This window comes from Taurulus bubalis (assembly GCF_910589615.1).
Source record: "Taurulus bubalis genome assembly, chromosome: 2".
Lineage (NCBI taxonomy): Eukaryota > Metazoa > Chordata > Actinopteri > Perciformes > Cottidae > Taurulus > Taurulus bubalis.
In genome coordinates this window covers 30388807-30416508 of record NC_136590.1, presented here as the reverse complement: position 1 = coordinate 30416508, position 27702 = coordinate 30388807, and the positions used below count along the sequence as shown (strand labels likewise).

Genomic DNA, 27702 nt, shown 5'->3' with positions numbered 1-27702 from the left:
ATATGAGCGAGATGTCGTAAATGAAACCGTTTCAGTTTACGACATCTCGATCATATTTATTTACATCATTTATAGAGAAGCGATATATGGTGATTATGAATTACAATGCACATTTAATGTAATTTTCAATCGGCGGTTCACAATAATTTTCATGCCAAGATTATAAATACATATAAAAAGAGTAATTAAGTTGCACAGGTTTTATAACATGTCCATGTCGTCACTAAATCCCATGAAACGTCCAAAATGAATTGTAACGTTGACTGTTTATTGAGTTTGTTTACACTGTGGAGCTCTTGCATGCAAATGCTGTGTTTCTCACAGTTTAACTATAGTGAAAAAATAATAATGTAATTGCAAATCTGTTGGTCCCCATATTTGACCACTCTATGATTGTAAACACAGCAGCTCAAACATGCATTTTTGAGGACACTGCAAAAGAATTGTACACTTTTTCAGCACAGTAACTTTTGATAAAGTGTATCACATTTAAGGCCAATTTTGAAAAACTACCTCAAGAATTCAGTAAACTGATAGCAACTTCAAAACCATGTGTCACCGTCAGAAGATTAACTGATATCACTGGTGACGATTATTATCCTGTTTGTCAGTGCAAATTAGAAGTCAATATTCCTCCTGCTGTTGCATGTGCTCTTCAGTAGATCTCACAGTGAAATGCTTTGCTTTGTCTTGTTTTTCCTCTCTTTCCTGTTTTCTCTTTTCAGAAAGCAAACATGTCAAAGATAGACAAGATGAGCATCCTTGGGGTGAGGAGCTTTGGGATTGAGGATAAAGACAAACAAGTCATTTCATTCTTCAGTCCGCTGACCGTGCTGGTTGGACCCAACGGAGCAGGGAAAACGGTATGAGAACATGTTCTGAAGAGAGCAAAGGTTGACTTTAAAGCATGACCTGAACGAAGGAACAAGAACGTTGACAGTATGCATTGTGATTAGACTAACTGGTCTGGTGATTTTTACTATTTCATTTATTTATATATTTTGCATAAAGCCACAGGAAAATATGGAACAAATAGTACAAACAAATGATAACTGTAACTCAAGTTTTTTGTGGCATGAACATTTTTCTTTTCTTTTTCCAGACTATTATTGAGTGCCTTAGGTATGCAACCACAGGAGAACTTCCCCCTGGATCTAAAGGAGGTGCATTTGTTCATGATCCAAAGGTGAGCTTGCTCAATTGTACCTCACTGCTTATTATGCAGGGATGTTACGGTTTCCACAGTGCTTCATTCTTACTTTGAAAATTGTAAAGTTTCTCACTCTATTGAATAGTCTTATGCGTTAACACTGAAAATTATGTGATAAGAACAACAAACATTTTCTGACTTGAATTGTGTGAATCTTGCTGAATTCCAGGACGCCCATGAGACGGACGTGCGAGCACAGATTCGACTCTTATTTACCGACGTCAACGGTGAGAAAGTGTCTATCCATCGCTCCATGTCCTGCACTCAGAAGGCAAAGAACTACACCTTCAAAAGCTTGGACCAGGTCATTACCAGGATAAAGTAAGCCAGTCACAAGTGTTTTTACTCACTTTTTCATGAAAAAAAAGATTCGGGACTGATATTTCTGGTAATTAACCTTTTTTCTTGACATGTGACCTCCTTCATCATTCACCCAGGGACGGTGAGAAGGTGAGCCTGTCAGCGAAGTGTGGTGAGCTGGATCGGGAGATGATTTCTTCACTGGGGGTGTCGAAGCCTGTGCTGAATAATGTCATCTTTTGTCACCAAGAAGAGTCCAACTGGCCACTTTGCGAGGGCAAAGCGCTCAAAGAAAAGTTTGACTCAATCTTCGCTGCAACCAAGTAAAGACCACTCAGTCTTACATGTTTCCTTCTTACACATTTGTTTTAATGTAACGCATCACAATCGTAAGCATTCCAAAGCAAAGCAAAAATATGAACCAACATAATATGCCATTCAGATGGTATGAGAGGGGAAAACTCAGTATTACCATTTCTTTGTGCCTCTCAGGTATATCAAAGCTCTGGAGACGATGCGTCAGTTGCGTCTCAAACAGAATCAAACAGTCGCACTTTGTCGAACAGAGTTGCGCTACCTGAAAATGAATAAGGAGAAAGCCCAGCAGATTAGAGAAACTGTGGCCACCAAGGAGGCTCAGCTGATGGCCTCTAGAGACAGCATCCAGCAGACAGAGAATAAGATTGAGCCACTGGAGGTTAGTTGGTGGTGTGTGTGTGTCTGTGTGTGTTAATACACGTTTCAAGACAAAGCCAACCGATGGTTGTCGGTCAGATATTTTTTCCACATAGTTCTGTTCTCAGATGCAAAGTTGATTTAGTAAGCTTTTGAACGTTGTACTATTATTTTTTCCTAGATCTTTTGATAATTTTAAGATTATACATTCTCTGGAATTTTATGCAAAGTAGTGTAAGATATGTTTCTTCCAATAAAACACTTTAGGGCGTGTACTGATAAATCGACAGACAACTTGTTTTGATCTAATAATTTTTACTATTTTAAACAGATTAATAGACTATTGAATGTCAAAAATAATGCCAGCTCGCCATCACTAGTCAAGTTAACGATAGACAGAGAGAAACTTTTTCATTTTACAACTGTAATAAGCGAATGTAGTTCAAAAATAATTCTTTTACAATAGCAATTAATTACAAAATAACTAATCAACTAATCGATTCGTCAAGTTATTAGTTTCAGCACTAGATATGGTATCACTCTGAAAGAGATCAACAGTTATGTTAGACGCTCTTTAAGAAGGTGAGATGAAGCCCAGCAGCTAAAATGATATGATTTAAGTGAAACATACAGTAAGCTGAGGTGGGTTACTGCATGTCTACAGGTGTAGGCACATCTGAAGGGCAATTGTAATTCAAGTTATTAATTGACCTTTTTAAATGATTTTTTTTCAGAATCGAATCACTGATATTGACACAAAATTGGGGAAAGTGATGAAGCTGGACAACGACATCAAAGCTTTAGACAGCAGGAAGAAGCAGATGGAGGTGGATAACAAAGAGCTGGAAGAAACCATGGAACAGGTAACATAGCAGTAGGTAATATACACACATGAAAACCCACATTATGTATTGTTATGAAGGAATAATTTAGTTTCCAGCACTAAAAGGAGTACTCACCCTCCACAGATAATTCTAATTGTGCACACACACATTTGCTAACATGTTTTTGGAAACCTGACAAGATGTTTGAAAGGTAATTAAGGATGGAAAGACAAAAAGTGAGAGAGAGAAATAAATGCATGAACGAAGATGCTGAGCTTCAAAAGGGGAAAACGCAGCAAGTCCCCCGATTTGTGTCTGAGAACACCTGTGAAATAATACTCCAGACTCCACTCCGTAAGTGTCATTCACCTAAATGGGAAACTATCAGAACAAATGCAGATGGTGAACGAGGTTGTAGTTGATTCTGTAATCATGCCAGTTCATCACTGTTCTGCATCGACATGAATGTCTTTTACTGCTGTTGGGTGTTTCTACTCCTCTGCCTTACGGGAGCCAGGAATCTCTTCATCCCATCTGTTTGTTGCTTCTCACTCATATATGTCTGCATTTGAAGAGCGATTGTTTTTGTTTGAGAGAGCGAAAGCGTCACAAACCGAGCATCCTTTTGTGTATTTGTTGCCGCGTATTATTTTGGTGAATTGTCAGTGTGATGGGATTTTTGGCCACAGTTGCCACTTGCAAAGTGGCCCGAAGTCATTTGTTTCTCCCTTGGAGGTAAAACAGCTGTCAATATTGTTTGTTTTGTTTTTGTAAAAAATGAAACGTGTGGCATAGTTTTGTCATTAGTGGACAGTTGCCAGTGAAGAGACAGAGAGGAGAGGGACGATATGACGTGCAACAAAGGTCCCTGGCTGGAATCGACCCTTCGGCTACCAAGGCGCTCCAAGTCTGGCTTGTTTACTGTAGTTGCACTAATGTCATGTAGTAATTGTGTAATGTTCTTACTGTATTCAGGTAGCAGACGTAGGCTGCATCTTTTGTCCAGATTGTTTTCAAAGATCCATTAGTGCACTTATTTTTTATCATGGAGGGCCCTAGTGGAGTCAAACCTTTGTCCCAGACAGTTTGCTAAGCCGTCCTGATTGATCTTCAGAGCCACTCCTAAGCCAGTTAACTGTGTGTGCGGCAGGTGTTCCAGGGTTCAAATGAGCAGCTGCAGGAGGTTTACCAGAACCACCAGAGGACCGTGAGAGAGAAGGAGCGAAGGCTGACAGAGTGCCAGAAGGAGCTGGAGAGAGCTGGACGGGAGTGTCAGAGACTCAACAGAGTCAAGGCTGATCTCCTGGTAGAACAAGGTACACACACATTCACCAGTCTAAGTACCGGGGTAAACTTTGTCCAAAATAGAATTTTGCCGAATCGTTAAGCCCACCACACACCCTCTATTCGAAATATCTTATTGATGCAGCATTATCTGATGTCAAACATCTTTTGAGTGCACCGGCAGAATGTCAGATTATATCCTAAAAGCAAGTCCAAGGGGGACTTAAAATACTCTGCTGTTCTCTCAAGATATTTACAATGAAGGATGGACAGACAGGTGGATAAATAGGGACATCTCCTGAAGACTAAATTGGCTGCTGAAATCCCCCTCTCTTTTCCCAGGTCGTTTACAGCTGGAGGCTGACCGCCACACTCAAAACATCAAGGATCGCGACACTCAGGTGAGAGGGAAGAAAATCGACCTCAATCCACTTGTCAGACATGAAAATTCCTTACCTTTCGGCGAAATACGCCGTTTTGAAACCAAAATATGTCATCCACGTGAATCACGTAGATCGAAGAGTTTTTGTTTTTGGGGGGGGAGGGGTCAACGCTGTTTCTGAGATTGGAGTGGGACACGAAAAAAAACTGAAGTCGTGATCATCTTAGCAATAGAAGATCTTTGACGTCACGAGTCTTGGCCAATCAGAGTTAAGATGTCTACAGCGGCTTCATTTCCCTCCCACCAGTTTAATAATAACAAGCTAGTCAGCCTGCTAACACGTTAGCTAACGTTGTTGGAGAGCCAGCGAGTGAGATTACTGGCAGCGGAGAGTCCGTGGCAGCGTGTGACGTCAGACAGGAGAGCGGCGAGTCAGCGGCGCTGCAGTTCTACCTACCGACACCTCACTACAAGGAGAGGACAATGGAGATGTTATCCAACTTTTATTTTAATAAAAAAAACAAAATGAGTTTCTTCCATAGGGTGGCCGGGCTCCTGTTTATATTTAAGGGTTTAAGATCTACGTGTAGGAAAAAGTGGATCCTCTAGTTAATTATAATCTATATAGTTATGCGGTTATAATCACTGTCACACAGAGAGAGGTGTGCATGTTCAGGTTTACTGGTGGAAACATTATTCAGTGTTCTATCTAGACTAACAGTGACGTCTCCTCAAAGTAAAGTGGTATAACAGTATGACATAATATGGTCAAATAAAAAGGCTGGTACATGATACATATTATGGCATATAAGTGTAATATTATGAAGTGAAATGTAGTAGTAGCAAAACAATATTCAGTATAGTATAGCAGTATTGCATATTGTAAGTATTAAGTCTACAAAATATATATACACACACACACTACCGTTCAAAAGTTTGGGGTCACTTAGAAATTTCCTTATTTTTCAGAGAAAAGGACTGTTTTTTTCAATGAAGATAACATTAAATTACTCAGAAATACACTATACATTGTTAATATGGTAAATGACTATTCTAGGTGGAAACGTCTGGTTTTTAATGAAATATCTCATTTCCAGCAACTATCACTCAGTGTTCTAATGGTACATTGTGTTTGGTCAAATGCACTTATTGTAATTCGCTTTGGACAAAAATGACCACATTAATGTAATATAAAGAGCAGGTGAAAAGTCAACACTATCAGTTGTATTTATGTACACTAACTACACTAAAAACTAATATTGTCCTACATACAAAGACACAAAAACTGTTCGGGGTTTGCGATATGTTGGAAATTACTTAAAAATTCAATTAAGAATTGAAAACACCATTATTGTAATTCAGTGAATGGATTGTACCTACAAATAAAACACATTTATCACAAAAAAAGGAATATATCGTTTTGAAACTTGTTTGATGTAAGTACTTGCATATCTCTTTCTCAGGTTCGCTCTTTGTCGTCCTATCTGGAGATGGAGGGTTACGACCGACCACCCTTCACTACCCTTCAGCTTGAGAGCTTTAATCGTCATGCCACACAGAGACTTGAGCAGGAAAAAGTGACCGTCAGTCAGGTTATGGTAAGACATGCCCCGATCGCAATACGTATATCTACTATTATGTTTTGCAGCCGTGGCATTTAATACCATTAAACAGCTGTGTTATTTCACATAAATAAATACAAAAGTAAATTCTACCTGCAATAAATATTTTATGAACACATGTCCTATTAATGTAATGCTTGATTCCTCTTATTATTATTCTGTACACTCAGGCGGACCTGCAGGAAAAGGAGCAGCAGAAGCAGCAATCCATTGATGAAATGAGGGATAAGAAGACTGGCCTGGAGAGAACTGTGGAGTTAAAGAGAGACCTTCAGGGAAAGAAGCAGCAAGAATTGAGGAAAATCAGGGAGGAGCTGCAAAGGCTGGAGGGTTCGTCTAGCCGTCTTCAAGAACTGGAGAATGAACTGGCTAAAGTGGTGAGTGTACACACAAAAGCTATAATGAGGTTTTCTTAGATTGTGTAAATTTCCACAGCTGGTAAGTGTGTATTAAACTATGCCTGCATGTCTTGCACATTTAAGTGTATTGTTTTCTTGAAGTCACTCTCCCCTCACCCTCTTTTCTAATACAGTATGAAGAATCAGCTATGTGGATAAGTACATGAGCGTGAACTTGTGACGTGAATTATTTTTATGAAGTCGCAAAACTTTGTGTGTGTCTTTTCATTTTCAGGAGCGTGAGCTACAAAGTGCAGTTCAGAGCACCAACGTGGAGGAGCTGAAGGCAGAGGTGGTGGAGCTCCAGAGCGAAAAGGCCGAACTTGACCGCACACAGAGAAAGCTCGACCAAGAGATGGGGATGCTCAACACACACACCGCCGCACGCACCCAGATGGACATGCTGAAAAAGGACAAGGTAAAACCTAAATTCATTGGAAGGCAACTGGTGTTGAACATTCTCCTCTCGCTCGACTCTCCTATACTATTTCTTCCTCTTTTTCCCCCTCTCCCAGTAAAACTGAGTGACCCCATGCGGGTGGTACTTTAAGCCTGTGTGCTCATCTCATCTCTCTACTTTTCCTCTTCATCTTTCACTCCTACTTCCTTACCTGCTCCGGGCTCCTTTCTTTTCTCTGTTGAATCCCCTCTCATCTTTCCTCTTAATTAATTCCTCCAGGCGGAGAAGGATGAGCAGGTTCGTAAGATCAAGTCTCGCCACAGCGAGGAGCTGGTGACATTGCTGGGACACTTTCCCAACAAGAGAGAACTGGAGGACTGGATCTATGCCAAATCTAAGGAAATCAACAGTACCAGGGACAGACTTTCCAAACTCAAGTTAGTAAGATTTATTTACATTATAACCTGCGCATAATAAACAAAAATGTGAATATAATCACTCCTAATCATTCTCAGTAAGGACCTGGCTTCGAGTGAGCAGAATAAAAGCCACATTGCTGCTGAGGTACGGAAGAAGGAGCAGCAGTTAGCCAGCGACGAAGAGAAGTTCTTCAACGTGTGTGGCAGTCAGGATCTGGAGCAGGACCTGGGCAAGCTACGAGAAGATCTGGAGAAGAGCTCCAAACAGAGAGGTGAGTGCGTCCACAGGAAAATGAAAATAAGCTTTGTGGCTTAGACACAAATAAACCTTCATATCGAGCACATATGTCAAACTCAAAGCCCGCGTCTTTTTATGTGGCCCGCGACGGCTTCACGGACCCGTTTTCAGTGAATCGCGGACCTTTGCATGGGCTTTTATTTTGAAGGGGATTTTTTATGTGCTTTTATTTTGAAGGAGATTTTCTATTCAGCGGAGCGCCATCTATTCACACTCCTCAATGCTGCGTTCACAACACGCTTTACTTGCGTGAGTTTACACGTTGGACTATTTGTGATAGTTAAGCTTCATTACCGACTTTTTTTATTCTATGTTTCTGCATGAAAACACTGAGTCTGTTAAAAAAGGCTGAAGTTATAAAAATGTTATGTGTGTTGTATTACCTCATGTCCTTAAGATGCACTTTTTGGTTTTTAATTGAGTGTAAAAGGGAATATTTCAAATTATTTTGTTTTGTGTTGGATTGTGTACTTTGGCAGATATTGTGTACTTTCTCAGGTTTAAACTGCACCATATCATTAAATCAATTTGAAAAGTTGAAAATGTTCCTCGCATTGGATCTCAGCTTGTCATTAAGGGGTCAAGGTGGGTCCTGCAGCCAGACCAGTTCAGAACCACTGCCATGTCTCCAGACTAACTTTTTTTACTAGGAGCACAGTGGCCCCTAACTTAAAATTTTAGGGGCGCAAGCTGAACATTTAGGGGCGCACACTATAAATCGACTTGCAAAGTTTTCCTATCATTTTCACTGTATTACTGATAAATACTTTGACAATAAATGCATAAACTACACTCTTATAAACTTGTACAATAGTTTTAATAACATACACCAGTTATACAGCTTAAAAATACAAAATTAATATTTATTCTTTACTGACAACAGAACAAGTTGTAGACATAACTTGTTCATTAACACTTCCCACAAAAGATCGCCCCTTGGTGGGGGATAAGGTGCCTGTGTTGGCAAGCCCTTGTAATTAGCTACTGGGAGTGGAGCTGCACTTTCATTGACAGGTCGCGGCACATTTTATGTTTCTGACTGGCGTTGCGTTTGATCAGCGTGTCGTGTTTTAATTGTGTAGTGCCAGTCTTATCAGCAAATTTCGTGTTCCCCGCATGTTGTAGGTATCGACAGCAGAAATTGCAGTTCATTGAATTCGTCTCCCTGAAACACCTCAGCCAGGTTAACACGTGCAGCCACTCGAACTGATAGTCCGCTTCACCATTGTTTACAGGAGACACCGCTATGTGAAATCTGTGGATTCGCGGGATAACCCCCAAGACCCGCCTCTTTTCACACATTAGCCTATCACAGTGGTCATTCGCTCTCACACATTGGCCAGCCTTCTTCTGTTTTTGTCTCCTTTCTTCTTCTCCTGGAGTTAATGTTGGTTGGCAAACCAGTCATTCAGGCATTACCGCTAACTATAGTGGGCTGAAGTGTAGAACAAGTTTGTCAGCAACAAAAATATTTAATAAAAAAAAGGTAATTTACTGGTAGTACGAGTAGATGAAACATTTAGTCGCACTGTGTCTAATTTTAGGCGCAAAATGCGACCATTTGGTCGCAGTCTGGAGCCCTGACTGCCCCAGACCAGTTCAGAACCACTGCCCCAGACCACATGCATGTCTTTATTTACTCACAATTATTTGTTGGACCAGTTATGTCCTTCTCAACTGTGACAAAAAAGCTTTGAAGAAAAGTTCATATAATAACATGCGTTTGATCTTTGTCTTTGTTATTTTCTTCTGTTTTAAGTTTGATCTTTAGCAATGTGGGTTTCGTAACCCTAAATTAAATGGACTTCTGTCATAGTAACAGAGAAATTTGCTTCCATATGTTTTTACATTTATATAAATGCATGTACAATATTTTTACACTTGAATAAACAATAATCTAATACAAAGACAGTTATTTAACATTATGTTCGGGAGGAGTTAAATGTATACAGTGTTACAGTTACAACCGGCCCTTTGAGGACGACCATGATGCTGATGTGGCCCGGGGTGAAAATGAGTTTGACACCCCTGATATAGAGAGATGAAACATCATTTGAAGTTTCACAACAACAAAACGCATCATGATGGGACGTTACTAGATGATGGTCTCAGTCTCACATAAATTTAGAATAGCGTGCCCGTTTTTCGGTCAGTGGTTCGAGCCCAATCTCAGTTTTTTTTCTTTTTTTTTCTGCAATTTTAACAATTATCCCGCTGGCCGGACTGGACCCAAACAGCGGGCCGTATGTTTGACACCCCTGCTCTAATGTGTAGCAGACACGGTACAAGTAAAGGAAGTAATAAGAAATGTTTTCTTTCTTCCTCCACCTGTGTTTTTATAGCCGTGCTAGCAGGAGCCACAGCCGTGTACACCCAGTTCATCAGCCAGCTGACAGAGGAGAGAGAACCCTGCTGCCCTGTGTGCCAGCGGACATTCCCCTCAGACTCTGATCTGCACGAAGTTATCAGTGACATGCAGTCCAAACTACGCCTGGTGCCAGACAAGCTGAAAAACACAGAGCAGGACCTGAAGAGGAAGGAGCAGAAGAGAGATGAGATGATGGCTCTCAGACCTATCAGGTATGAAGACGGCTGGCTCTGGCAAGACAGAGATTGTGTGATAGTGCAACAAGTGTGCTGCACTCTCTGGAAATATATTTAAAAAAAGAAGAAATAAATGTACTTTTAAATAGCGCTGCAACTAAAACGTCTTCATGCTTTTCATAGAGCAACACAATGAATGTCCTTTGTTTGCGAAACAGTCGGAAAATATATATCTTTTCATTTTAGCAACAGTATTTTCCTTCTCTGTGTGGCACTCGGTTCCTTCTCACACTTTAGTGGTTAACAGTGTTACACAGCAAGTTACTTTCAAAATGTACTGTATTACTAGTTACTATGAAAGTACTAAGTTACTAGTTCCAATAATATACTGTCTGTGTAGAGCAATGCATTGCTGATTACACTACTTTTGTATTACTTTCACAATGATGAATTAATGATTGCAGTATTTTAAAAATTATATTTCAAACTGTATGTGCCAGTAAAGGGCATAATTACATTCTACTTTTTAGATCAGCCCGGGTATCATCTTCATCAGTGGCTGCAGTTCCCCATTTAAGTCTCTTGCATTAGGGTTAGTTAATTACCCATGATCAAGACAATTTTAAAGGGGAAACAAAAATCCCTGATGTATTTATCCACTCACCCGGTTGTGCACACACAACAGAATGTAGACTTGTTCGTTCCAGCAGTATATAATGTAGAGAAGTGGTTCTCAACCTTTTTTCAGTGCTGCACCCACTGTAAATTATTTTTTCCAGCCAAGTACCCCTAACCAGCGCAAAGCATTCTTTGTTGAAAAAAAGATGTACTACACAGCACTGTGCCATCAGTGTCTGATTTAATATAGAATATATAAAATTCTGTTTATTAACATACACATATATTGTATTGACTATTTATTAAATAAAAATGTTTTAAAGGATTTTTTTAATCGACGCTAATTTAAAATAGATATTTTCTTTAAATCTCACGTACCCCCTGGAGTGCTGAGACTATACAAGTTAACTACTTCTTGTCCTTTTTCTCTTCCCATTCGTTTGTTAAAAGCCTCTGAACACCCACACAGGTGTTTCAGTTATTCTGGCTGATTAGATTTCTGCTCTGGTTCAAGTTTGATCTGGAGCTTTGATGAGAATTTATCAGGAAAGAGGTCTAATAAACCAGATTAACTAAAAAACACCTGTGTGGCGTGCCAGAGAACCGAGCGCAGGAGGTTTGAAGACATGAACCATCACTAGATGGAGCCATATTCTCATATGAGTGAGAGTTCACCTCCGTTTCTCTCCAATGTCTTTTCATGACCTAAGAAGAACACTCCAATTAAGAGCGAATAGATTTAGCCACCACTCCCTTTATTCAAAATAATTAACATTTCAACAATTGAAGTGATGGAAGAAACAAATGTACAAATTTCATATATGGGTTTCATTGATAATCTTTCCTAAAAATGACTGCAACAAATTCCTATTTTTTGGTTATGGTCTACTGTTGTAAGTTTAAAAAGGGGTGGTTTAGGGGTCTTATAAACTCAAGTTAAATATATAATACGATTATTTTTTTAGCATCCATAGGCTTGAGAGATAACTGTTCCCTGAATAACAGCGGGGAGTCAAAGAAGAAAGAATGTTGCATAACAGTAAAATAAATGTAACATACACTTTTATCATCTGTATTTATGTTCTCTTTCATGCCTCCCAGGCAGTCCATTGTACAGTTTCAGGAAAAGGAGCTGCCTGAGTTGAGGAACCGCTTGCAGACTGTAAACAGAGAAATCGAGAAGCTGAAGGGCGACGTGGAGGAGCAGGAGACTCTGCTTCGCACCCTGATGTCAGAGGAGGAAACGGCCAAGGCCTGCCTACAGGACATATCGCTCATGGACAGATACCTGGTACCATCATCCTGTCTTTCTGACTCTTTCTGACAACTTCTGTCCCTTTCCACCTTCTGCAATCTTCCTACAGATTAGGGCTGAGGCGAAAAATCGATAGTATAGTATCGCAGTATTTTGCGTGGAGATTATTGTATTGATACATGAACGCCAAGTATTGATTTTTTATTTTTTATTTTATTCTATAAACTATTCACATCGATATTGGGGATGTCGGGTTAACCAAATTGGCTGTAATTGCAGTTAAATTAGTCGCGGTCTTGCTGCTCAGCAGAAGAGTTGCTGTAAACATTTCAGAGGTAACTAACAATCAAGCCTTATGTCTGCCAAAAAGTGCCTTTATCATACAAACTTTTTCGCGAAATTCGCCGTTTTAAAATCAAAATGTCATGCACGTGAATCCTGTAGATTTTAGGGGACCGGGGGGGCAACTGGACAAACGGGACACGGAAAAAAGCTGGTGTTGTAATCTTCGCAAATAAAACATATTTGATGTGACGTGTCGAGTATTGGCCAATCAGCGTTAAAATGTCTACAGCGTCTTAATTTCTCTCCAACCAGTTTTTTAATGGAAAGCTAGGCCAGCTTGCTGTCACGTAGCTTGCTATCATTCGCGCTCATTCTTAATTGATTAAACTATTCCTATTATCAAACTCTGTAAGGCATCGATAACGTTGCCTGCAGTGGACAAGGATAGACGGCTGCTCGCCAAACAGTTGAATTGCTACTATTACCTCTTTTACTTGGAAGGGTTTTATTGCATTTATGACAATGAAAGCATCTACTGGAGTAAAATCTAGCCACACTTTCCATCTTTTGCTTCTCTTTGCCATGATGTGTGTCTCACGCTGTACTGAACGTGTGTGTGTGTGTGTGTGTGTGTGTGTGTGTGTGTGTGTGTGTGTGTGTGTGTGTGTGTGTGTGTGTGTGTGTGTGTGTGTGTGTGTGTGTGTGTGTGTGTGTGTGCTGCCCCTCTTATGCTGCATTCACACCAAAAGTCAGGCTTTTTCGCCTGACTTTACTCGCTCGACTTTATGTGGTTAATTCGACTTTTTGCTTTTTTTTTTTGCGAAAAGGGGGCACGGCTTATCTCCGTGGCTTTACTCCGTGAAAACAGTTACTATTCCCGCCATTCACCATTGAAATAACGACTAGTTCTGCTTTATACTTGTTGTGGAAGTCCCACAAACGTCGTAAACATCAAACGCCCCCGTGTCTGGGTTCATAATATTATCCGTAGTCGCACACAGCTCCGACTCCTCCAGGACAAGTGTCTGAATGAAGCCGCTTCCAGCGCTCCTTCAGGCGGACCAGCAGCAGTTTGATTCAGCAACAGCAGGACGGCGGTGATGACGTGCAGAGATTCTCAACACTGATTGGCTTTTGCAAGTCAGCGTCGGGCGAATTTGCCGGAAAAGTGATTTTTCGCCTCAGTCACGCCACTTTTTCGTAACCATTCACGTCTGTGCATTGACTTAACATGTAATCTACTCGCGCGAATATTTCTCTCTTTTGGTGTGAACGCAGCATTACAAAGACGGGCACAGAGAAAGAGAGTGGACGTTTGCGACGCTGCTATTTTCCACGGAGATCTCACTCTGTGATTTCTAAAGTACCGATAGCAGAACCGTTAACTCTGGACCTAATCAATACTCCAGGTTTCATTAATTAATTAAGAACCTGTTACTGTTTAGAACTAGGTTTTGGAGAGGCATCTCTAGTATTATCATGATGTGTTCAAATGTAAAAAGTAGTAGTTGAAAAACTAAATTCATGTTTTCACAGCAATGATGACCTGAATGACATGTTTCACAGCTGTATGATGACCTCTTTAACTTCATAACATTAGCTCCAAGCAGCATATATTACATAATTTAAATGACTAATGTTATCAAAAATATCAATCAATTGAAATAAAATATTTGATTTCCTAATCATTTGAATAGTTTGTTATAATGTGAATCACCACTATAGATGACTGAAACAAAGTAAAAGGAAATAGTTAATGATGATGATAAATATTTTAGTTGATTGGCTATAGGCCTATTAGAAATGGACTAAAGTGAACTAAGTAAAAACTTGTCGTGGGTTCTCTGGTGTTTCCACCCTACTACAGACGGAGCCCGTGAGAGGTGTTCGTCTCTTTTCAGTTTTCCTATTTTTCGGATATCAAAGTTACAAATAACGGCAGTAAACAAGAAAAGTGATTGTCATTTTAGTTGTGACACAGATGAATCTTGTTAATTTGAGAAACATCACTGGAAGACATTGCTAATTCCTGTAGTAGACACACACACACACACACACACACACACACACACACACACACACACACACACACCTACACACACACCTTTTCGCTTGTGTCTTTCTTCACCTTACTTATTTTCTTTCCAGATGGACCTGAAAGAGTTGGAGAGGAAAATAGCTCAGCAGGCAGCCAAACTCCAGGGAGTGGACCTGACCAGAACCATCCAGCAAGTCAGTCAAGAGAAACAGGAGACTCAGCACAAGCTGGACACCAGTAAGATGACATCATACAGGCATCCCCACTTAGAGGAAAATTACATTACAGTCTGGGTTCGGTTGTAGTTTTGCCACTAGTTATTTTAATCATCTTACTCGGGGCAACTACATGAAGAGCAATTTTAAACAAGTCCACTTTAACTTGATTATCTGATTAACTTAAAATGATTGTGAACACACTCAAAATATCCATTAGAATGATTTATATTTATTTGCTTGTTTGGGTATGAATTTTAACACTGTTTTTCTTGTCTAAATGTAAAGGTTCCACAACATATTGACAAGTGTTTCCATCGTCACAGTTGTTGTCCACCTCATGTATATTAGTGAGGGTATGCTAAATAACAAAAACATTTCTCTGTAGAATGCAAACTGTTTGCTATCACCACAAACTACAGTCAGAGATTATCGTAAAGTTGAATCACCAACTTTCTAGAACACTTAAAATAAAACTGAACATTATAACCTTCATGAAGGTATGATTTATTACAGGACTGCCTTCTGCATACTGCATTCGTTTTAGCTTGTTGTACATAATAAACTGGCAACTGAGTGTAAATCTAACTTTAAAAAAAGGCTACATATCTCAATAATGTAGATATACAGTACTTTATACACAAAGTAAAATGTTCCTTTTTTTCTTCCCTGCCTTAAATGTTTGTCTTCAAGCTATCACTACTCAATAAAGCACAGATTCAAAAAAGCATTACTTAAAATAGATCAATCAAGATTTGTGCTTTCGACAACTTCAACACTAAAGATCACTTGTTGGTCTCAGCTGCAGATTGTTGACTTTACGAATCAGATGGTAAAGAGACTGGAGTGTAAGCGTTTTTTTGTTGCTTTTGTCCGTTTATAACTTTATTTTGTACTTGCAGCTTCAAGCAAGATGGAGCTTAAACGTAAGCTGATCCAGGACCAGCAGGATCAGATTCAGACGCTGAAAACTGCTGTGAATGAGTCTAGAGCAGATAAGCTCCAGCTGAGCAGTGATATGCAGAAACAGCAGCAGCTGGAGGAGCAGTGTGTTGAGTTCACCACTGAAATACAATCTTTAACTAGGGACATCAGGGTACATTTGATTGTTTTTTGTTTATGTGAGCTACTTGTTGGAAGATGTTGATGTAGAGGCACTTGTGAACTACTGTAGAACACACACAAATATGCAGGGCATAAGATTGTTTATAGTGTTTAGTCCTTTCATCTTTTGAAGTTCAAGTTCACCTTTTAGACTTCAGATTTTACACATTTTATTTTTTGTCTGTCAGTTTGCACATTTCTGTTCCATACAAAGATATATTTACTTGCATGCAGGGAAGCAGTATCATTTTGCTAGCTTCTCATTTGTGCATGGCCTGCATCCTGAGTTTTACTGTCATGTGCACGTACTCTGTAAAAAAGAATCCCGTGGTGTTCTTTTAATTTATATTCTACATGTTTGCTTAATTATTTTTTTGACACGTTCTCGCTCTTCCTCTCACTTTGTGTCCAACCAGGAAGCCAGGGAACAGCTGTCCCCTTTGTCTGCTGCTCTGGAGAAGCTGCAACAGGAGAAGCTGGAGCTGGTGGAGCGCAAGAGGCAGAGGCAGGAAGAGGGGCAGGAGAAGGTGGACATATTCTCACTTTTGTCTCTTATTCACTGTACTGTGTAAAACTGCTAATTCACTGACATGAGACTGGACAAGGTAGATTGCATCCTCCTCTCCTTGTTATGTATTTTCCTCTTTTGGTGTTACTTCCTTTATTTCGGATTTAACAGGAACAGCTGAAGATGGACCTTTTATGTCTTCTGTTTGTATTCCCTTACATTTAACACCTATATATAGTTGATAGTGGACATTTATATTCAAAAGTGAGTTGGCATTATTTTAAAATGCCTTGATAGTTATACAAATATTGGTTGTTTGGTCTCTATCGTAAAAAACATGTAGTGTCATCTAGCACATTGTCAAACAAGTCACATTTCCTGACAATGATTGAAGTGTTTCTACAACAAGTTAGTTACCATTTAAAAAAAAACCGAGTAAGGATGGAATAAAAGCAGTTTTTTTCTGCTACATTTGATGAATCTTCATCTAGTCACTATTCTAACACTTTGTTTCTGACAGATCAATACCATGAAAGAGAGAGTGAAGGCGATCACCACCTTGGAAAGAGACATCAGCAAATATGTTAATGACCGCAAAGATGAATACAAAGAGGTAACATGTCTGCTACTAGCATACATGATACAGCTGTGTGTCCGATACCTCTATTGTTTATTTTGTGATGGACATTCCGTTCACATGTTTATCATGTGGGTACATTTACGCCGTCTTTATTCACTCTGAAACACCAGCTTTCCTTTTAATAACTTTTTTTTTCTTTTGATGTTAGCCATAAGCTTTTTTGAAAGAACTGAACAAGTTGATTGACCTTGTCCGTTTTTGCTTAAGCAAAAAGAGGCTGAGCTTCAAGAAACCAACACTCAGCTCCATGAAGCTGAGAAGTCGAAAGACAAGATCAACAAGGAGATGGGAAACGTCCGTCAGGACATAGACACTCAAAAGGTATGGCTTGTCTTCATTTTCGTCTTTCTGTCTCTTTTCTTCTACTTTGTAAATTCAATCCACCATTGTACTGGTTGGTGCAAATAAAGCATCAGCAGAGTCGCATTTTTGCATAACCTTCCCTATTTAGAAGATGCACCGAGGAGAGCAGCAGTCTGAAAGGGTAACTTTTCTTTATTATTTAGGTCCAGGAGCGCTGGTTGCAGGACAACTTGACCTTGAGGAAGCGTGTTGAGGAGTTGAAGGACGTTGTGGCTAAACGCGAGGTTCTATTGAAAGACATGGGCGACATGCAAGTGTTGCAGCTACGCCAGTAAGAGCACTACACCGTTATTAATCGTCTGTAAGATCAATACATTTGCTAACTGTTCAAGACATCCCCAATCTCTTTTACCATGGCGGTATCACACTTGTTAAGGTTACTTGTGGTCAGACTGGTCGTAACATTAGAGGTTACCCACAATGGTTTAATGAACGTTCTGTGGTTGTCCAGAGAACGACGTGAAGCAGAACGCAAGTTGGAAGAGTTGAAGAAGAACCGCAGTATTGCACTGGGTCGTCAAAAGGGTTTCGAGGAGGAGATACTGGAACAAAGGTGAGCTGTTCGAATACCAATCTAGTATCTAAGGCAGACCTTTGTCAGTGCACCTATAGTGATGAGGAAATAAATGTTTTTCCATTAACATTGTCATTACTAACTAAAACTGTGAATTGTTTCATTGGTTTCTGTCCAAACATTTGGCTACTTTAGTGTTCATTACTATTGATGGTTCCAGCTTTAAATAATATGGTGTCTGTCATGAATTCAACTTCCTATTTGAATTGATTGCTTACAGAAAAGAGCTGCGGGAAGATCAGTACAGCAGTGCTGATGAGCTCTACAAAAACAAGATGATAATCATGAGGACAACAGAGCTGGTCATTAAAGACCTGGATCTCTACTACAAGGCCCTTGATCAGTAAGTGTTGCCCAAACATGGACACATACACTTAAAGTCGGTGTTAACGACAACGTATTTCTCAATTCAAGTTGAACTAATCAGAGATTGCAATGGATTGCATAGATTGATAGTAGTGTTTTTAGTGTGTTTTTTTTAATGTTGTGTATTATAATATATTATTTTGTTGTCTGAACTAACAAATATAAATAAATTACTTAAAGATATTTCTCGCAGACTTTTGATACTTGAGAATATAAGGTATAAACCTTACATTAATATCAAAGTAGTATCTCGTGGTTATTGTGATTCCCCACGAGGAGGATGTAAACTTGGAGAAGCAAATGTCAGACGTTGACTCACCCTGGGAACCTGTATATGTACATATACAATGACGCAAACTAAAACCGATCTGAATGATCCAAATGACTAATTTCAGCGTGAAACTGCAGAGACGAATATCATCATATGTTTAAAAAGCTGTAGAATTTATGAAGAATGTAGCATACCATGGTGGATATGTTTAGAAGAACCATAAACAACACAATTGTATTGTATTGAGTAGTCTTTTACCTAGTATCAATGAGAGCTATAAAATGAATCCCCCTGAATGTATAAATAAGAAGAACACTGCAGAAGAATTGTATGTATAATTATAATTATAATATATTGTTCATGAAAGTGTCTTAATGCTTAGTAGGTAGTAGTGTTTGTAAGATTTGGTGTCGGCTTCAGCACATTCTTTGCTGAACTATCTCTTGTAGTGTTCCTGTTATAAGAAATCAGTTTGTGTTCTCCTTATCAAACCACCACAAAGCCTTCAGATTGTTGGCCAGGAAGTCCATGGCCTCATGGTGGGGAAATTTAGTTTGAGCGGTGATGTCAGATCTCTTGTAACTTTTCCAGACCGTAGCACTGGGGGCTTTAGAAATGTCTTCGCTGGAAGGCTCCATAGTTAAACATTTGACTATTGCTAATATTTAATAATGATGATGGCACGGTGGTGCAGTGTCACATCACGGCAAGAAAGTTCTGTGTTTCAAACTTGCCAACCTGCTGCGGTCTTCCTGTTTGCAGTTATATTATGATCTCGTTGCATGTTACACTTGTTTAAAAGCAATCATTCCGCCATTTGATGCTCATCACCTTAAAGTTGTGATTTTAGATTTCCAGTGATGCAGCTTGTCCTGTCGGTGTGTGAAGTGAATGTTTCCTCAAGTAGCTGCAGGTCAGAACTGTTAGCAGTAGCATTAACTCAATGCTGATTGATCTCAATTTGATGTAATCAGTTGGATTTGTCATTGTTGCTGGCGAACAATGCAGCTGTGATCAATAAATACAATCATGATACAACGGGATATTATTGCATAATGTCCAGTATACCACTAACAAATAATTTTATAAATTTTAGTCAAATTAAGTCGTGTCATTACGGAAAACTGGGCAGCTTTTCTGTTAGATGTAATATCAGTTATGTTGACAGAATCACAGCAAACGCAGCAAAGCAGTGACGATATTCCTGACAAAGTGATGACACGTTGCAGCAGTTGGCCTTCACAGGTGGCAAACAATTAGCCAATAGGAACCTATGGGGGAAAACAAGAGGGGAGGGGAGAACACAACACTGACACGTAGCAATACACGATTAATTTGATCCACTTGAAGACTTGACTTCTGATAAACTTTGAAATAGATTTTTGCACAGAGCAAGGACTATGTTTTTGTGTCTCCCATGTCTTACTTTGGAAGCATGTCAGGACAGGACATTTTAGGACAGTGGGAGAATGACTGAACATGTTATCTAACTCAAATTCAATATTCTTAAACAATATAACATTAAAGTCCAAGGAATACTTTGGATTGTCCCTGTCAGCAATGTGCTACATCTCAAATATAAAATCACTTTATTCTTTATCATCATGACCAAGTCGTGTTTCCATGACTTCTTCTGTTGCATGACTGGTGTAAATACATACTTCCTCCTCTTTTTCGATTTATCCACCAAACATGGGCTGCAGAAGAAGCGCTGTTGGTGAAACTCTTATCACTCTGGTGTTTCCAAACCACATTAGAGTTTCTCATGTTAGCAGTAGCATTAACTCAATGCTGATTGATCTCAATTTGATGTAATCAGTTGGATTTGTCATTGTTGCTGGCGAACAATGCAGCTGTGATCAATAAATACAATCATGATACAACGGGATATTATTGCATAATGTCCAGTATACCACTAACAAATAATTTTATAAATTTTAGTCAAATTAAGTCGTGTCATTACGGAAAACTGGGCAGCTTTTCTGTTAGATGTAATATCAGTTATGTTGACAGAATCACAGCAAACGCAGCAAAGCAGTGACGATATTCCTGACAAAGTGATGACACGTTGCAGCAGTTGAGTTTCCTTTGTGTAGGTGGACAAGTCTTTGTAGTTTGACACGTCGGTAGTCATGAATTACTCTTCCTCTTATCTGTTCTCATTCTTATGCACTAGAAAGTGTTGTGGTAAACACATGATGGCTTTGCAAAGTGTTCTGGACTCAACTTTTTGTAATTATAAATTGTATTTAAAGCCTTCCAAGTGATGTCATATTCAACCAGTATAAGGCTGGGCAATGTATCGATATCAAGATATGATACTAGATATTATAATATGGCATGTGTTGTCTTTTCCTGGTTTTAAAGGCTGCGTCTCAGTTATTAGACAGCATTTTAGAAGTCAATCAAGAGAAAACTGTTATAAGACCAGAATAGTGTGATCAATAGACATGACCACATTAGTATGTTGCACCAAATTGTATGTTGCACTTCCGGCATGCTGCAGAACACACATCATCATATTTACTTTGTCTTTCAGGAATCACAACCATTTTCTTTGGTTCTTGGATATATGGATAAGTCTGACAGAGGCCCTAACTAAGAATGAAAGGCATAAGTAAGCCTCAGTAGGGAAGTGTGTGTGAGCTCACAGTCCCAGATACCATCTGAGAAGAGAGCAACAGCCTTTACCCATGTGTGTGGGTTCAGGCTTTGGAGTCTGCTCTGATGCAGTGTCTGTTATCAAGATTGAAAGCGGTCTCTCGCAGCTTTCCAGCAGACCATACATCCACAGTTTCTGTCTTAATACACAGAAAGTGGTGAGATGTTTTGATTTGGAAGCGGAGAAAAAAAACACGATTTGAAACTCGTATCTGTCACTCACTTTGCAACAACTTGTTGTTTGTGCATAATCGGTCAAGACAATGCTGTGACTGTCATGTACCTATAATCTCTGTTTCCTTGTTGTAAAATGACTGAGTTCATTGCTGTTAAAACTCAAACTGTACTACAAGCATCAGTAGTCACCAGCTTTCTGATTATTTAATTTAAAACAAGAATAAATATGTACAGCTAATTATAAATTTCATTCTAAAGAAGGCTACCAGGCTGTAGGGTCACATATAAAGAGCACTTACCGTAGGTGTGTAAACCACATAATGTGGTGTGTCTGCTGTTTTAGAACTTCTGAACTTCCTAAATGTGATTTAAAAACAAAATAAATAATAGCTTTTGGACTAGTATCTGGTTTCTGCGCTAAGGTTATCAAACTTCTGATAAGTAACCTCGTAGACCAACCCAACACCTCATTTAAACATTGTTAAAAAGCTGCCCAAGTAAAGCTATTTAGCACAATGTCTCAAGAGCAGGGGTGTCAAACATACGGGCCGAATTCGGCCCGCCAAGAGGTCCAGTCCGGCCCGCGGGATAATTGTTAAAATTGCAGAAAAAGAAAAAAAAAAGCTGAGATGGGGCTCGAACCACTGATCCACTGATTGAAAAACAGGCAAGCTATCCATTGACCAAGAGTCGCAATTGTTTTCAGCACTGACATTACTACACATATTGCTCAACTGCGAGGGAATCTGCAGAGGAGAGCCCAGGCAGGTGAACAGTGGGCTGATGTCTGAATTTTTGGTCTTTATGTTTCTAGTTTATTGTAAAAATACCTTCTTTTTTTTTTAAATGGGGTTTATCATCCAAAAACCTTCACCAATGATTTAAACATAGAGAAATATTGTCATTATGTATGCGTTAATATGCTGTCATTTTACTGGTTCGGCCCACTTGAGATCAAAATGGGCAGCATGCGGCCCCTTCACTAAAATGAGTTTGACACCCCTGCTCAAGAGCAATGTGTTAAGAATGTATTTATCTTGAAGCGGGCTACCAGGTTAGACATGTCATTTGACTATATGTAACTAAGCTTAGCAAGGAAACACGGTTTCAGGGAAAACAAGAAAAGCGTTCGGTTTCCAAACAGGACCAAACTTTGGAAGATACATGTTACGTCCCCTTTCCCGTCTAGGGGATAAGGGGGGAACGAACACAGGTCAGTCCAAAGAATAAAGGAAACAAAGTCAGAAAATAGGAGTAACGAAGAAACAATATTTATTCAACACTGGCGGTTCACAACACACAAAGAAAAGGTTCTGTCACGTGGGAGAGATTGGGGACAGCTTGTGGTCGTGCCAAACAAACAGAAATCAAGAAAACAAAACTAGGCCTAGCTCTCTACCTCTGGAAAATAAACAAACAAAATGGCTTCTCTAACTTCTCTACAAAAGAGTGGTCAAAACAGATACAGAGGGAGCACCGACCAATAACCTAGTGTTTCTAGACACAAAGTACCTACGTGTCTGCACCAGTGTACAGAGTACCCCAAACTTACCTACTGCCCTCACCTCTCACCACAAACCTTCCACCTAGCAGTGTCAGTGTGCATTCAGTAATGACCAAACAAAATCCCCTGAACTCTTCCGACCTCCTCCTTTTAAAATGGCCGACCCTCTCGCCGATTGGCCTTCACAGGTGGCAAACAATTAGCCAATAGGAACCTATGGGGGAAAACAAGAGGGGAGGGGAGAACACAACACTGACACGTAGCAATACACGATTAATTTGATCCACTTGAAGACTTGACTTCTGATAAACTTTGAAATAGATTTTTGCACAGAGCAAGGACTATGTTTTTGTGTCTCCCATGTCTTACTTTGGAAGCATGTCAGGACAGGACATTTTAGGACAGTGGGAGAATGACTGAACATGTTATCTAACTCAAATTCAATATTCTTAAACAATATAACATTAAAGTCCAAGGAATACTTTGGATTGTCCCTGTCAGCAATGTGCTACATCTCAAATATAAAATCACTTTATTCTTTATCATCATGACCAAGTCGTGTTTCCATGACTTCTTCTGTTGCATGACTGGTGTAAATACATACTTCCTCCTCTTTTTCGATTTATCCACCAAACATGGGCTGCAGAAGAAGCGCTGTTGGTGAAACTCTTATCACTCTGGTGTTTCCAAACCACATTAGAGTTTCTCATCAATTTGGTAAATCATAGACAAAAGGATTCCTGGTATGCCGGATTACAGCCTCGAGTTGCCTGCTTTCATATCTTTTAAATCAACATATATGTTTCTCCTGCATCAATATGATATTCATTTTGTAAAAACAAAAATTGCTGAGCTATCATTTTGTCTCCAAATGATCTGAAAATAGCTTGTAGTTTTTCAGGTCATATGTGCAACAGCACAATTCTTTGTGCTGAGTTTAATCTGCCATACACTCTCATCCTCAACATATTAAATGACAAATGTTGTTATATTCAAAGCAGTTGTGCTCATTGTGGACTGTGTGAAAGTAATCGCAGATTCCAAGACACAGGAAATGTTTGATAGCCATTTTGATCCTATGCGGTGTGACTTATTCACATGTTTTATATTATTCAATTGTTTTATACTTATTGTCACAACAGAAATGAACCCAACGATGTCTTCTAGGTGCCTGGCGTTTGGGACGGTAAACATAGTATCTCGTCCACTATTCGGTTCGTAGCTTTTTCTTTTTGTTTTCCTCAGAACCATCATGAGATTCCACAGCATGAAGATGGGCGAGATCAACAAGATTGTCAGAGATCTATGGCGCAGCACCTACCGGGGTCAAGGTGCGTCCCACTTCTAGAGCTCTGCTTTATTGGTGTTTTTGTATGCCTCATTCCTCCCTCTCTGGGTTTCATCCTTTCCTCTTGCCCCCTCTCCAGACATTGAGTATGTGGAGATCAGGTCTGATGTGGACGAAAACTCTTCCGCTGGAGCCAAGCGGAGGGTTTACAACTACAAGGTAGTTATGGTTAAAGGAGACACGCCTTTGGAAATGAGAGGACGCTGCAGTGCAGGACAGAAGGTATCAGAAAATGTTTGTTTTTTTATCAGCACATCTATCACATGAAACTCTTGCATGTGAGAAAATGGAATATTTTTCATTGAATGCTTCTCTATGTAAGTGACGTACAAAACAAAGTATATCTACTGTAGAGTTCATGTGGAGTTTTTGTTTGTTTGATTGATTCATTCCCGTTGTGGCTTTGTGTGTCTAGGTGTTGGCGTCCCTGATCATTCGTCTCGCTCTGGCAGAGACCTTCTGTCTGAACTGCGGGATACTGGCCCTGGACGAGCCCACCACCAACTTGGACCGGGACAACATTGAGTCACTGGCACACGCCCTCGTAGAGTCAGTACACACACACACGTACACACACACACACACACACACACACACACACACACACACACACACACAATGTTTTCACCTTTAAAACATGCCTCTTTGGAGTGATGCATCACCCAGAACAGTCTAAATCTTCAAACAAACCTTTGAGGAAGTGAGGTTTGACCTACATTCTCTCACTCTCAATGTGTCGAAACAAAAGGGTTCCCAACTCCCCACAGTGACTGTGCAACATGCTGGCTGTAATTTCACCTGCATCTTCAGCCTTGCTTTGGCCTTCAGGCCGTTATAACCGAAGCTCCGCACCAACAAAATACGAAAGGCTCCTTTTGATCTGGTTTGTACTGTATGACTATCTCCTCTTACTGGCTCTCCCCAGAATCATCAAGAGTCGCTCAAGCCAGCGCAACTTTCAGCTGCTGATCATCACCCACGACGAGGACTTTGTGGAGCTGCTGGGGCGGTCCAGCTACATTGAGCACTTCTACCGGATCCGTAAGAACCAGGACCAGAACTCTGAGATCACGAAGTGCAGCATCACCTCCCTCTCTACCTATCTCCACTGAGCAGACAAAGGGCTCTAAACTATGTTGTCAGTACACATTTATCCTTGTTTTCATTTCTGTTCGGCAAAGTCGATGTTCAGTTGATTTAGTTTAAAAACAATAACTGGTTGGAAAGTTCATTAATTCGCACTTAACCTGGAAAAAAAAAGAGACGAGCAAATATCTGTAAAACAATATGTAACATTTTTGTTTCAACACAAAGAGCGATCTCCTTCCTCTCTTGTTCTTCCTCCAGCTTGGAAAGACATTCCCAGAAACTCTTTGGAAGCATTCTGTGTTGATAATAACATTTGTTTTCTACACTACATTAGGTCCTTCATTCCGTCCAGAATGTTCTAGCTGGACTTCCTACAAAAAGTCCATAAATCCAGTGCTTCCTGAATAACTGTGATCTGTATCTTGCTTAAAAGTTTTTTGTATGATATCCCAAATTATAAACATTTACATTCAAACTGACATTGACAGTTATGACGCTAATCAATAGCATGAACCGTTTCCATGCTTTGGACCTTGACTTATTTATATAGTCTTGCACTGATGTTTGTAGTTTTGACAAAGTGTCCATTCGCCATCTGCTGGCAAGCAGTAGCCACAGAAGGATGAGTTATACTTAAAAAGTTGTTATATTCCATGTTTGCCACTTTGTAAACTGAATAATCTGTCATTAAACCAATTGTGAAGGACGTGGGTTATTATTTGTGACTGCCTCTCTATTCACTGGGATAAGCGAATGCTTTTTTAAGTTGCCAACCCCATAGATTCAGTTCTTAGAAACCAGAGCTAAGTGTTAGTGAAGTTGCTCATCAACCACAGCTTAATCAAACAAATCTAATCTTGCATACTGCAGACACTGCATTCTCAAAAAAATTGTAAAGAGGGGAAAAACGCTACAAAGGCGTGGGCAAAGCAAGTATAAATCTTGGGTTCTCAGCCAAGACCTCAGAACAAGCTGCGAGCTGACAATTGAGTAATCAATTCATAGACTTTTCTTGAAATAGAGGTCAAGATCCACTTAGCTAGTATCATGAAGAAGATGGTTTTCCTGCTGGTATCTGCTGTGGCACTGCTGTTCAGTTCAGTTCTGCCACGTCCCACGGCTGAAGAAAACCCCACCCTAAGCGAAATAATTGACCTGGCTCACAATTACAACAAGTCTCTCCATAGGGTAAACAATCGGCTGATAAGCACAACTCTTTTCCTAATTGTTATGTGTTTTGTTTTTAAAAAAAAAAAAAAAAATCTTGGTGCATGAACTTGTAAAAAGCTGCCTAAACTAATATATTTTCAACTCTTTCTATGTGCTGCAGGACTTGTTCGTGGAGGATGTCTCGGCCCTGGCTAATTCTGGATGCAATGTGAGTAGAGTGTTGTGTCTTTGAAACATTGTTGCTTGTAGTTCAAGTGCTGTGATATTTTTTTTGGCAAAATTAATATAACTTACTATAATTTATGTCTAACTTATGCAGTTAGACCAGGGGTGGGCAAACTTTTGGGCTCAGGGGCCACATTGAATAAAAAAAATTGACAGACGGGCCGGGCCATTATCAGATGGATGGAGAGTGTTTGTGTGAACCTGTCACGGGAGGACAATGTTGCGGACCCAAATGCAGACCACATGAGAGTATGAGTATCTGGTAAAACAGATTATTGGAGCCAAAGGGAAGGTGGGGAGCCTGTGGTCCGCCACAGGGGGTGCTGGGCGGTGGGAGACCCGTGGCTCTACACTGGATGACGGCGAGGCCGGCAGGGGGCGGTGTGAGAATATAACGTAAATGACTCAGCTTTTTTGTTCAACTCGCTGGTTAAATCTTCATCAATGTGTTCTACACGCCGAGTCACTGTTCTGCGTGATAAACTCAATTTTTCAAATTTGTTTTTGCTCTCTGGACATAAGAGACCTGTTTCTACCATACATTCCTTCAAAAACTCTCCTTCAGAGAAAGGCTTGCTGGCTTTTGCTAATATGAATGCTAGCAAAAAACTTGCTTTGGTGCTTGATTCTTGTATAGCAGTTTGGCGGAGAAATTTGTTTTGCTGACTCTTTAAATTGGCTGCCAACCTCTTAGCAGTAGCCGCCCGTTCTGTCGTTGACTGTTGGCTAGCATAGTTAGCATGCTTGGCGGAAAAGTGGCGGCTAATATTGTATTCTTTGAATACTGCAATGGTTTCTTGGCAAATAAGAAATACTGCCTCTGATCGTACTTCGGTGAAAAAAAACTTAGCAGTCCACTCCTCATTAAAGACTCTGCACTCACTGTCGACTTGTCTTTTCTTGGGTCCACTCATTGTGACAGAAGGGATTACTGC

At 39.9% G+C, this 27702-nt stretch overlaps 1 protein-coding gene across 1 annotated transcript; it reads left to right on the top strand.

The window, feature by feature from the left end:
- Positions 1–734: 734 nt before the first annotated feature.
- On the top strand, positions 735–26013 carry rad50 (RAD50 homolog, double strand break repair protein; the record flags this gene model as incomplete). The annotated part of the gene is made up of 27 exons (XM_079214019.1): positions 735–863; positions 1103–1186; positions 1380–1531; positions 1648–1833; positions 2003–2207; positions 2920–3048; positions 4160–4325; positions 4636–4694; positions 6139–6273; positions 6468–6674; positions 6931–7113; positions 7375–7532; positions 7611–7786; positions 10155–10392; positions 12076–12265; positions 14663–14789; positions 15670–15863; positions 16288–16398; positions 16900–16992; positions 17227–17340; positions 17526–17653; positions 17834–17935; positions 18177–18299; positions 24181–24266; positions 24363–24505; positions 24699–24832; positions 25209–26013. 27 exons carry the CDS (start codon positions 735–737, stop codon positions 25393–25395), a joined length of 3939 nt encoding a protein of 1312 aa, XP_079070145.1. The 3' UTR covers positions 25396–26013.
- Between the last annotated feature and the right edge of the window lie 1689 nt (positions 26014–27702).